A 12,980-nucleotide genomic window follows, 5' to 3' on the forward strand; every position below is an offset into this window, starting at 1 on the left:
GAGGAAAAAATGATGGAGACTGAGGGAGAACATGGGAGTGTGAAGGTGCCGCTGGGAAAAATAATGGAGATGGAGGAAAAAAGAGGGAGATTGAAGGAGCACAGTGCCGCTTCCTCCCAGCCACGGCTTAGCCCTGCCCAACCATTCCGAACAGCGGCATCCGCTGTACTGGGAACTGTGGTTTCCCTTGTTCTCAGCTCATTTGTGTGTGAAATTAACAAACGGGTGAAATTCGCAGCCACCGATGGCGGCGGGAAAGCGTAGGCCGAGGGAGAGAAAGGGGCAGCGCGCAATGAACCCCAAACTCTTGTCTCGGTGCCAAGCTACGCGATACTGGGTGACCGCGAGGGGCTTCAACGGGGCGCGGGGCCGACCACGCCACAGCACCGGAGCGCGCTTCAGCGCAGCACCGCGCCCACTGCTAAGAGGGGGAGGGGAGGAAAGGGGGCACGGGAGGCGGTGAAGCCCCGCCCACCTCTCGTCCCGCCCACCACTCCCCGCTTGACCCACTGGAGGCTCCGCCCCTTCCCCCGCCCACTCGGCGTACCGCCCGCCTTCCGTTGGACAGAACAGCCGCCCGTTATGCGGAGGCGGGGAATACCGGCGGAGCTAAGGCGGAAGCCCCGCCTCCCGGCATGAAGCGGAGCTGCTGTTGGTGGAGAGCGTGTGCCTCTCTGGTGGCGTCGGTTTCCGGTTCCGTGGGGCGGGCGTCGGGGGGTGGCGGGGCTGCTGCCTGTGAGTGACACACAATGAGGCGAGCGGCGGCGGCGGGGCCGTGAGGGGCCGCGACCGTGCAGGCGGCGGCGGCGGCGGCCGAGGCGGCGGCAGTTGGGGAGGGGGGGGGGGGGAAACGGGGGGGGGGGGGGCTTGGTTTTTGGGGGGGGGGAACAGGGGGGGGGGAAAAAAAGGCCCCCCCCCCCCCCGTCGACCGTCCAGAAGAACCGCCGCGGCGGCGGCAGCGAGCGAGCGAGCGAGTGAGCGGGGCCCACGGCGCTGCACTCAGCCATGGACAATCAGGTGAGGGGAGCGGGACCCCACGCCGCTCTCAGTGCTGCCACCCCGCATGACCCCCCTCTCCCAATAGAATAGGGGGGCGGGGCCCCTTTAATGAGGAGAGACTGAGATCCCCCCTCCCCTGGCTGGGGTAGCTCCCCCATTTCCCCTCCATCTTTTGTGGGTGGGGGGGGCCGAGCTCTCGCCCCTTCCTGGGCGGCCGCGCCGCAGCCTCGCCCTCGGCGGGGGGTGGCAGCCGCGCTTCCCGCACATTCCTGCCCGGGCTCATTGGGGGGGTGGTGCCGGCCCTGCTCCCCCCACCCTTTCCCAATGCCGTGAAGGCATTTGGGAGGGGGGTTCCTGCCGCCCCAGTAGCTCTGCAAGGCCTCAGCGGGAGGAGCGGGGGCTGGAAGTTCACCTGGGCGCCCTGCAAAGGCCTTTTGTGTGCGAGGCTGCAGGCAGGTCGGCCCGGCCCGAGGTAGGGCCCGCTATACTGCGAATAATAACCCCGAGGAGGCCGGATGGAGCCTGGTCATGGCTTTCAGGCAATTAGCGCATCAAACAAATAGCAGAGCGCGCTACAGAGCGTTTATTAAGTGGAAAAGCAGACTCCTTTTGTATTATCACAAATCGTTTAATGGGATCCTGGTTTCCCTTTGTCGGGAGACATGCTTGGGGGGAAAAGAAAAAAGAAAAGATATGCGCTGTTTTTAGCAGAGAGACTTCGGGTGTTTGTTATGGGAGGTGTTATTTTCAAATGTGTTTCAACTTCTGGCTTAATTCAGAAGGGTTGTTAATTGGACCGATATGTGAGGAGTATCGCGAGTACAACTTTCACTCTCTGCTAAGCAGTTCTTTCATGTTTAATTTTGTTCTCTTCCACATAGTCCCATCTGTTTCTCAGCTAAAATTTCTCAGCCGTTTCAGCTAGGAAGGCAAATAGTGTGGAGTGACAGCCATTTGCACTGCGCTGGAGGGGGGTAGGAACTGGCAGCAGTCACAGAATTTAAAGGGGAATTACAGATTCGATAAGGTGAAGCTGCAAAACAGAGTAGATCACTTGATGCCCGAACAGTGCGACGTGCCCCAGGTATAGGGCGTGCCTGTGGGCACCTTCCCCAGTGGGTCAGGGCTTTAGGCCACCTCTCCGTATAGTGCTCATCCACGAGGTTTGAGTGAAGCACCTTGCCTTCATCTCGTTCCTTAATGTGACACGGGAGCAGACAGCCACGCAGCATCATTTTAGCGCGGGAGTGAGATGGAGCCAGCGTAGATAAGCCCTAAAGCACAAAAGAGGAAAATGGCTTGCCAGGAGAGCTTGCAGAGGACAGCAATCTGAAGGAATGTGTTAGTAAAGCAGGTGAAGCAATTAATTACATGAGTTTGCCTCTGAGTCTTTGGATTGATGGCAGCCGAAGCTGTTTTACTGTGAGGATAATTGCCTGAAAGACTGTGTTAAGGTTTATAGTTGAAATTAGAACTGAACTGTGATTTGGGAGATGGAGCTTTGATGCCCGGTGCTCTGTAGGCTTCCCGTGTGATCTTTGTACAAAGAAACAGAAAACACTGAGATGAAGTGACTGAAAGGCTTTTTCAGAAAGTATTAACGATGCTCTGAAAATTACTTTCTGATAAAATGTCAGGTTAGGTTGGACACGCAAAATGGTCTTTGAGCATTTATCATGGTTGTGTTTTCTGCTGCAGTTCCTCGATAGGAAAACGTGGGTAATACTTTTGCCGAGCGTTTGTCTGGAGCTCGGGAAGCTTTTCCTTTTTGCTGCTCAGCGTTTGACATCATGCCCTCGGGTTGGGTCTGTGTTTGCTTATAATGACAAATTTAGTTGCCTTTCCTCATTGAGAGCTGGCAGTGCATTTATTTTCAAGTCTTAGGTGAAGAATGGCATAAGGACTGGAAAGCAGCCCGCTTATTTTTCATAAACTTCCAGTTGTTGAATATGGTAGTGGTTAATTTGAGATGTCTGTGCTGCTGGTTTGGTTTGGATAACATACACATAAAATTAGCCTAATAAGTAGTCAGGTACCGTGGGTGTGATTCCATCTCTAGCAGTCGTGCCCTAAGATGTGCTTCCTTTAACTTGTGTCTGAATCACATTGGCTTTTCCCTATTATATCTTTTTAATTCATTGCTTTCTTCTGACCACGAGGTCTGAAAGAAGATGTGGATCTTTGCAACGTCTAAATCTGTTTTTTTAGGACGTTTAAGGAGATTTTTAATTTTTATTGATTTTTTTACTTTGTGATACTGAATACACCTCTGTTATGCTATGATTAGAATTCAGGACTACACATCAGAATTAGGTCATTTTAGCATTGGGTATTGTGCAGGCATGGTACATGTTGACTTTGAAAGTCAGTTAATACAATTATTTAAAAGAACCCAGGATCATAGCTGTGTTACAATGAATTACAGAGTCTTGAAAATACCATCAGGCACCAATTTGTGACCTGATTTTTCCCATTACGGCTTTGTTAGTGCTGTGAACATCAATTTCTATCTCTGACTTTCTAGAAATAAACGCAGTTCTGCAGTGAGGACTTTGCTGACACTGTAGTTGATAAGTGAGTTAGATAAACCCACCCCTCCTCTAAAGCCCTTTTCTCTGCAATGCTAATATTAGGAAAAAAATAGGTACAAAGAGATGCTTGGAGCTATTTTTATAAAACCTTTTCTGGTTGATAACTGTAGTTCTCAGAACGAGACTAATCTCCCTGTGGAGGCTGTTGTGCAGTTGTTATCCAGCATCTTCAGTCTGGGGGCTCAGCATTGATGTGTGGTTTGCTTACGTTCTGACCTCTGTCCTCAAACAGTGCACGGTTCAAGTCAAATTGGAGCTGGGGCACCGAGCCCAGCTGCGGAAGAAGCCCACAACTGAGGGGTTCACCCATGACTGGATGGTGTTTGTGCGCGGCCCGGAGCAGTGTGACATCCAGCACTTCGTGGAGAAGGTGGTCTTCAGGCTGCATGAGAGCTTCCCGAAACCCAAGCGAGGTGAGTCGCGTTTTGAAGATGGGATTTCAGGTCTTCTGTGTGAAAATAGCACTGTGCAGTTTAGACTGTCCTGTACTGTCATATTGCTGTAAAATCTCCTCTTGAAGAGGAACAAAGTATGTCTTCCTCGCACTTGAGTCTTAACTTCACCTTAACCATCTTTGTTTGAGGAAGGTGAGGGAGAAAGAATGAGACCTTTCTCATGATGGAAGGTTTGGACGTGAGGTGCTTTCTCCTCCCAGGCAGCAGTGTGTGACAGCAGAAGGTGATCCGTGTTACCAAATGGGAAAGGCGGGTTTGGTTTGTTAATATCAGCCAACAAAAGCTGGAAGTGTGTGATGGGTGAGAGGCCCTCAGATAGGGGACTGGTGTATGTGCTGCAGCAGGGAGACTTCTGTGCTGGTCCCTGGGTTTGTTCAGCCCAGAGCAGAGAGGGGAGGGGAAGCACTGATCTCTGTGACAGCAACAGGGCATGAGGGAACGGCATGGAGCTGTGTTGGGTGGGAGGGGGTTTGGGTGGGGGTTATGGAAAGGTTCTGCACCAGAGGATGGTGGGGATGGAACAGGCTGCCCAGGGCAGTGGGCATGGCCCCAAGCTGCCAGAGCCTGGGTGGTGTTTGTGCAGCACTGCGTCAGTCGTAGAGGATGGATTTGGGTTGGTCCTGTGTGGAGCCAGGGGTTGGATTTACCTGTAGATCCTTTCCAGCTCAGGATATTCAGTAATGTATTTTCTGTAAGTGCTGGTGCAGTCTGCAAGGTTGGGAAGCTGCACGATGGAATAACACTACAAAAATTGCAGTGCTGTTTTCTGCTGGATCATTTCTTTGCTCTGAGTGTGCAGCAACATGAACCTTATTGTCGTGGGGCAGCTGGAATGCGTGGTGGAGGAGCAGGAATTGCCCTTCTTGGCAGCAGCAGGGCCTTAGATCTATTTGAGATTGTGTAACTGCATGCTGTTATTATGTAGTGTTACCAGGAGTGCTGACTGCTTAGCAGTACTGCTATAAATTACTTTGTAATGCACATTCTCTCAGATACTTTTTTTGGAAGACTGCTGGTCGTGCAGGATGTGTTGGGGCTGCCCCCTGCACCATTTATTTGTGAGAGTCCACATCAGAAAGCAACCATGAGGTGTTCAGCTCCCAGGGATGTGAATTTAGTGTGGATGTTAATAATATCTCCTTCAAACTGACGTAGTAAAACTGATGTATGATAAGGCAGTGCAATACTGAGCTGGGAGCTAATTTGTAGAACAGAAATTACAATCTGCTGTGCTACAGTTCTTGTCATCCAGTGTAATTACATTATTACAAACAACTGTACTGGGATGGCACATTGTCTTTGCTCAGTGGGTTGCCGTGTCATCTACCTTTAAAGAGAGTTTTTCTCTTCTCTTAGGGTTTAAGTGCTTTCTTAAGCTTGCTTACGTAGATTGGAGAGGTTTCTTCTGGTGGCTCTCCCTTACTTGGGAGCAAAATCTGGTGGTGAGGGTGGGCTTGTGCTAGGGGCAGATTGCTGCTGTGTCAGGTTTAATTTCTTAGGATAGGGTGGAAAAGGAATGAAGGCTGCTTGGCAAATGGTCTTAAGATTCCTGACTCCGTGCTGACGCTGTGTTTGGATTTTGTGCTTTTTTTCCACGAGTGGTAGGGCTTCTATGCAGAAATTCAAGTGGTTCTGGGTTGAGTATTTTTAGATAGGTTCTATTTTCCCTGCAGTTGAATTTTCAGTACGGCTTACTGGCACCTTTATGATGGTTCTTAGAGCTGGGAATAACGAATCTGTGCTACAAGAAAATTGCTGTGCTTTTTAGGTTTGAGGTACTGCTTCCTAATCATACTACTTTCAGTTCTTTAGAGAAAGTCAGAAGACTCACACCAAACTCCCCTGATTACTTTATTGACTTGATTTACATGTATTGTAGTGCATGAATTGTGTGCAAGTGCATCCGGTTCCTGAGAGGGAGAATTTCTGTGTCGGTCTCATGTTTCTGCTGGCAGTTGCTATGTATAGCTGTGCCGTGGCCAAGTGATCCTAGAAGCCTTTAAGCTGCCTCTCACTAAGCACAAATACAGCAGTAGGTGATAGGGAGGATTTAGTGACATGAAAACACAACAGGTAGTGGAACGAGGAGCAGGAAGCACCTAGATTAATTTCTTAAAGTGATTAACTTCTGCCATCTGTATTCCTGCAGCAGGCAGCAGCAAACTGCTTCACCTCCCTCCGTTTCCACACATACGAAATTACGCAGCAGTGTTTGTGTGCCCTTCAGGTTTGTTACAGGGCTTGGATGAGGCAGCTCCAAGTGTGGCTGTTACGTAATTATGAAGATGAAGCATTGCAGGAGAGCACTCCAAAGGGAAGAACCAGCAGCCCTGGTTGCACGTTATCCTGTCTTGAGGAATAAATGTTGGCATCCAAGTAAATTTTCCTTTCTGTGCTGTTCACCTTTTGAAGCATTGCACTTTTTTCACGGTGGCTCTGATGGAGCAGCACAGGGATGTAATTGTATCACGGCAAAGAGGAGGGGGGAGAGCCTTACTGAGTCTCTGGCACAGTGTGTTTTGTATTTCCTTTCTATGGGGGGAGCTAATCACAGATTTTCATGCTCTTCACTGAGCCCGTGGGCAGCATCTCATTGCGGTGGTGTTTTTTCCTCCACAAAGATCACTGTTTTAACGAAGCCATCGGTTGTCAGAGCCGCGTTTCTCATCTTACAACTTGTTTTTGGCTCAGATGAAGAGGCATTGTATTCCGAGTTAACGTTTGTGTATTCTCTTTTCAGTGTGCAAGGAGCCCCCGTACAAAGTGGAGGAGTCTGGCTACGCAGGCTTCATTATGCCCATTGAAGTGTACTTCAGAAATAAGGTAGAATCTGATTTCTGGTCTTGTAATTGTTTTGAGCTGTGCCAGAGACTGAAACTGCCTGACAGAAAGACTCTAAATTATGTGACTGTTTTATGTGTGTGTTTTTTATTACTCTAATAAATAGAATTTAACTGGGAGTTGGAACCTCCTGCCAGACTTCAAAAGAAAGCTTTTGGCAGAAATGGGATTGTATAGAAAGGTGATATCAGGACAGCGTGATGGCCCTGGAGATTCTGCACAGATATTGTGGCACTTGTGGCAGCCTTCTCTCCCATGGATAACATTAAACCCATTTAAAATATGTTTTGCAAATGTGTAAGTAAATCAGTGTAAAGCACTGACTCTTAAACGTTTGGAATTGCTGTGTTGGCTGGCAGTATATTTCAAAATTAATTAATTTTTTGCAGGGTTTATTTTAATAGCTGCATAGGTATAAAATTTACGTGGGCTTGAGTCAAAGACTTGCATTTGTGGAACAGGTATTTAAAGCTGTGTTAAAAATGCTGTCATTTTGATCCAGTGCTCTTCCAAAAAAGAAAACACAAAACGGTTTAAATCTTAAGATGCACTGCCAACAAATGAGTGTTAAAATTTGGGATTTATTACTTGCTTTAAGTCTTACCACAGAGGTCACGTGCGACATGACTTGAAGAAGGTTATGAAAACAGAGATTTGGACACTTGCATTTGTATTAACTCAGTTTCAGTTGAATTGTTTTGTTAAGCAGGGATACAGAATCTTTCTGGTTTTGATTACTACTTCAAAAAAAAGGGGGAGAGAGGGGGGAAATGTTCTGCTTATTATTCCTGGGAGGGAACTTAGATAAGTGAAACGTTACAGCTTGAAGGTACCTCAGTAATGTGTGCTGTCCTCCCCACCCCTCCAGCACTAAGCACATGACCCCAGGTTGGCTGTGCAGAGGACCATTTATTATGACCTAATTCTATTGAGCTTCAGCATCTTTTCCACTGCACCTCCCACAAACGTGGCTGTTTTTCCCTTCTTACCCTAACTGAGCACACTGTTCTCCTGGTATCATTTTTGAATCATCAGCAGTTTAGGGCTGGTTTTATTTTTTTTTTTTTTTCCACTTGCCACATTGATTTGCCTTACTTTCAGTGTGATTTAGTAATGTGCCAAGTAATGAGACTGAGGAACTGGGACAAGAATTCTTTGCTTACAGCTTGGTTTTGGGTGGGTGGGGTAGGCCTCAAGGATGGGGCAGAGCAAGGATAGGGGATGAAAGCTGTTGGTAGAACAGCTCTATTGCTAAGCACTGAAAACTGACTTGAATGCACAAAACCAAAAAGCAAACAGAAAAGAACACCAAAAAAACGCCCTCACCTGGAAAGCTTAGAAGCAGTTTGATTTCTGTTGGCATCTCTGAGGTTTTGGTTGGCAAGCAGGAAACTCTTTGCCTCTCTGTGTTTGACTTTGCCTCACTTCAGGTTCAAAATCTGCCTTTACATTCCTGACCAAAACGTCTGAGCTTCCCTGTGCCTGTACCCATTGCTATGGGTGAGATATTTTGTTCTGCCTTTTTCTCTTCCTTTCTTCACCCAGTCTGTTCTCATGCCTGTCTCCTGTGGCTTTCTTTCACTTCTCAGATCCTCCCATCTCATTTCTGCCTCTCCTGTATCTCCTTGTAGCTGCCCTTGTTTGCGTTGTCTCCCTCTGTATGCTTTCTTTCTCTCCATTCCTTACATGCTCCTCACAGAACACAGGGCTGGCAGCTTATTTGAGCATAGCTTGGTTTTGCACCCACCAGGATCATCACTTCCCATTGCTCCTGTTGACACACCACCTCATAGTTGTTCTTTGTAGCATCAGGGACGTGATGGCTTTTATACATAAGGGTAAGAGCAGCATCTGTCCTTGGTGGAAACAATGGAAGTAGCATTTAATTTGGGAGAAGGTGGTTGGCTTTTGGCAGTTCAGTCTTCAAAAGCACGAGAAATAAGTAGAAAAACTGTTAGTTGTGAAATGCTCATCAAAAACACAGCAAAGGTGCGTGTGTTGTGGAGAAGTTCTTGTTCACTGTAAGTTGTTTCATTGACTGATGGAGGGGTTCTGTCAGCAGTGTTTGAGGAAGAACGTGGGAGCTGCAGTCTTCCAGTGCTTTATTTGAGCAGAGACCTGTTTCCAGGCTCAGCTGCGAGCTTGAGACGTGTGAGCTATGCTGAAGTCATTTTAAATTTGCTTTTATTGCTTAGCAGTGATTTTTCCATCTTTATGTTGTATTTTCTGCCCATTTGGAGGCCAGGTTTGGCCCGTATGGGTGCTGGAAATTCAGAAGCTGCCCACTGAGGAGATTCAGGCTTGTCGGGTGTTCAGTGCTGAGACTGCCCAAATATGAAGAGTTCTGTGATTATTTCCAGTGCTCGGGGCTCAAGGAAATGTAAGAGGTGAAACACAGAACTGCAAAGGCTGGGATGCAGTAGAAGTTAAAACACGTGGGTAAGAAGAGAAGGATGAATGGTGAAGGTTTAGAACGCAGTCTTATTTTCTCCTTCGTTGAAGAATGTGACATTCAGGCACCAAACAAATAAGTATTTATACTGAACGACCATATGTTCACTCTGATCTCTGTAAACCTGTTGACACTGGCGGGGATCAGCTGTTACGTGGGGAGCACATATTGTTCTGAATTGATGGCAGCACTTTGCAGTGTTTGGGACTCATCCTTGAGTCAGTCTCTGCACCGGGGTATTATGGATTAATTTGGGGATGGGATAAAAGGGGAGTTTTGGAGCTGGCTGCCCGGGATGAGCAGGGTGGCTCTTTGTGGCCATATGCTCCCTACATTCTAGCACTTTTTGTTGATTGAAGTGTATGCTCTCCGTTGAAACAAGAGCTGTAAAGGCTTTGGGATTTGTTTATCGATGCATGTTTTGGCTTTGTAAAGGTGAGAGGGAAAAGGATTTGAAGCGGGAGTGGAGCAATCTTGGAAGGCTGATCTCTGCCATGGTTGGCTGGAACTTTTTTCCCCAGTTGAAGCCTCCTTTCTTAGCAGTTTCCTTTCTGCGTTCTAATTTGTTACTGGGATGATAAATAGTGGCTGTCAGAGCCAGCGTGCTCTTTGCTTTGGCTGATGAAAATGGGCCTGCTCACTGCTAAGGAACTGGTTTACAAAGAATGGCTTCAGTGTGTTTTTAATGAATCTCATCAGGGATTTTTCTAGGCATGGCTGCATGAAGCTGCCCACCAGCTCCTCCGGGCAGAGACCTTTCTGTGCCTGCCCGGAGTTCTTTGGAGCTCAGTGGTGCTCTTGGTGCCACTGGGGCTTTTGATTCCTCCCCATCAGGCAGAGAAGTGCCAACAGAGCATTAAGAAATCCTCAGGAGCCAGCTCTTGTCCTGCATAAACACAGTTATGCCTTTGCCTTGTTGGCGTGCACTTGTCCTGTGCTGTCATGCAGCTCTTCATGAGGAGTTCTCTCAGTCGTGTCCTCCGAATCACAGAATATGCATATTTTGAATATTGCTATAAACATGAAGGGCTCGTGTTGGCTTCTGGAGAGCCCAGGAGCCGATGCTGGGAGCTCTGCAGTCCCACTCGGTGCTGCTGGCAGCTGAAGCCCCACAGCTGAACCTGAACAATAAATGTCAGGAGCTCAGCAGGTTAAATAATAAAGCTTCTGGAAACGCTGTTGACTAATGATACTGGATCATCTGGGAACTTTGGGACTGAAACTGTTAGTGTGTTATTTCTATTTTTAAGTCCTTTGTGTTCCTTCCTGTAACGAGGGCTGCTGCAAGTGGCTTCTGGTGCTTGAATCAATACAAACTGGGTACAACAAATGTGGGCTGTTTTTCTAATAATCTTCCCCGCCCCGTTTCAGCACTGATTCTTCTTTCTTGGCATCCTTGTCTCCAGATCCATGTCTTGCAGTGGCACACACTTTAATCTGGAGGCTGTAGTACTACAGGTATGAATTCAGCTTCAGTTACGTTTTTGATCCTAGTGAAATAGGTCAGTTTTGTACCTTCATGTTATTCTGATGTAAGGCAGGCTGTCCTAATGCAGCGTGGACATGGTGTTGTATTAAGACAGTGCCTCCCAATTTCGTTATAAGAGATAAAAGGCTTTCAGTATTTACACAGCGCAGTACACGTGATGTAGGTTTTTCTGTTAGTGGAAAGGGAGGGATGTGAAGAAGGCATCAGTTTGAATCTTCCAGTGAGGTTCAAAATAAAAACGTACGTTTTGCCCCTTTCTGCAGTAGTTATAGAAGTGTTACATAAATGCATGCACTAATGATCCTGTCTTTCAAGTTGGAACTCAGGACGCTGTGTTGGTACGTGTGGCAGGAGGGGTGAAACCGAAGAGCAGCTGAGCTAAGGATGAGCTGTGTTAGCTGGAGAAGTGCTCCTAAGGAAGGTCTGTATTGATGCAGGGCATTTGTTTTACCCAGCAGATGGCTGTGTTCCTGGGCCATTCTGGTTCCAGGATCTGTGCAGGTGTGAGAAGGCTGTGTTTCGCCTCTCGCTGTTTGCTTGCTGTTCTGAAAGTTGTGCAGGGAGTAAAACTGGATGTTGTCTGTGCTGTAAGTGCAAGCATTTGTTGCTCACATTTTTGAGGTCTGTTCTGTATGATCTGACAACCAAACCCGCAGTGCTCCGTGTGCTGCTGAGCAGTGAATCTTTTTTTGCTTGTTTCTGTCCTAAATCCATACACGTTGTCCATAGCTGTCCTTCCCTCTGCCCTGGCTGGAAGCCCTGTGCCGTGGCTGTGTCTGATGGAGAGGTGGCAGGCAGTGCCTGGCAAGGGAGCTTTGTCGAGCAGCAGCCAGCATCGTGTTGTGGGTTTGTGAGAGATGATGGAATGCTTCTATTTGAGCAGAGACCGTTTTCTTCACATTCGAAGAAAGCAAAAGACTTTGAACAGAAGCTGCTGCAAAATGCTGTTCAGTTATTTTACTAAACCCTGTAGAGTCTCAGCAAAGATCAGGGCGCCGTGTGAGCAGGGTGTAACATAAGGCTGCTTGCTTTAGAAGTGTATATTGCCCTATTCACTGCAAGTCTGCAGCAGGATGCAGGGCAGTCCTGAGGTTGGGTGGGGGGTGAGGAAGCAGGGCTCATTTATATGGCATTACCAACCAGGTCCAGCTGAATGGCCCCCGTTGGGCTGGATGTGTGGCAGAAGGGAAGTGCTGCTGGATGTTATGGTTATTGAATAACCATGAGGCTGCTTCCTTGGTGTGCTAGATTTCGGTAGATAATTTTGTTTTATGGCTTTCTAAAAGCGATTTGTGAACTGTATGCGCACGCTACCAGCGAAATCCTTTCGGTTTGTGTTCGGTGGCAAAGGGCACACCCTGCCTGCAACACAGGAGGAAATTTTAACAAAAGACTTTGAAAAATTCCTGCTCTTACCAACAGTGCCAGCAGAACTTTAACCCATTGCTTCAGAACTCGAAAGAAAAACAAAGCAACTCCACCGGTCAGAGGTGCAGCAGCTGTCAGTGCAGGCAGGAAGCTGGAAGTAGTGAAAATAAAGCCTAGCAGGCTCAGGTTTGGGGGTCGGTGGTGGGGCAGGCAGTGCTCACACGTGCAGTTTGGCACTGGCTGGGCCCTAATGCGATGGCACACCTGTCTGCTGTGCCTCTCCCAGCTGAGGTTTAAGGGTAGACATGAACTGGATGTAAGGCTTATGGTTTTTCTCAGAGGGAAGGAAAATGCCCACAGAAAGCCTCTCTCTTTGGTTTTGCTCAGCAGCAGCAAGGCTCAAATATGGGAAGGTGGAATCCTCTCAGAGCAAAGCTTGTCTCTGCTCTATGGGTGCTACTCAGTCAGTCAGGAGTAGATAAGTGGTGCTGCTGTGTGAAAACTGCCTGCAGAATGTGTGAATCCCAACATCTTATTCGGAAAGATTCCAAAGGTGGCTTTCTGTTAGAGGATATGGAGGTCCAGATCAATCAGCTTTCTTCTTTCTTTCTTCCCCCCCCACCTCCTGTTCTTAATGGTTGTTTAGAAGGGAAAACCTTTTAGGGAAGACCGGATGGGTTAAGCTTTGGAGTGCTGTGAGCTGTAATCATTAGCAGCCAGTGAAGGCAGTAAAGGGTGTTTATTTGCAGCTTTTAGCTTTGAGACTTTTGTACTCCTCCTTTTAG

General features: G+C 47.8%; 1 protein-coding gene across 2 annotated transcripts in view; it reads left to right on the top strand.

The window, feature by feature from the left end:
• The first annotated feature begins 925 nt into the window (after window positions 1-925).
• Window positions 926-12,980, top strand: part of MLLT1 (MLLT1 super elongation complex subunit) — a 29,590-nt gene continuing 17,535 nt past the window's right edge. For both annotated transcript variants that reach the window (XM_042837020.1, XM_042837022.1), the window contains exons 1-3: window positions 926-1,017; window positions 3,823-4,003; window positions 6,786-6,868. In XM_042837020.1, coding sequence (XP_042692954.1) covers window positions 1,006-1,017; window positions 3,823-4,003; window positions 6,786-6,868 — 276 coding nt within the window. In that variant the 5' untranslated portion in view covers window positions 926-1,005. The remainder of the gene's footprint in view (window positions 1,018-3,822; window positions 4,004-6,785; window positions 6,869-12,980) is intronic.

The sequence above is a fragment of the Centrocercus urophasianus genome, unplaced genomic scaffold, assembly GCF_019232065.1.
Source record: "Centrocercus urophasianus isolate 14NV4802_14NV808 unplaced genomic scaffold, USGS_Curo_1.0 seq_66, whole genome shotgun sequence".
Classification (NCBI taxonomy): domain Eukaryota; kingdom Metazoa; phylum Chordata; class Aves; order Galliformes; family Phasianidae; genus Centrocercus; species Centrocercus urophasianus.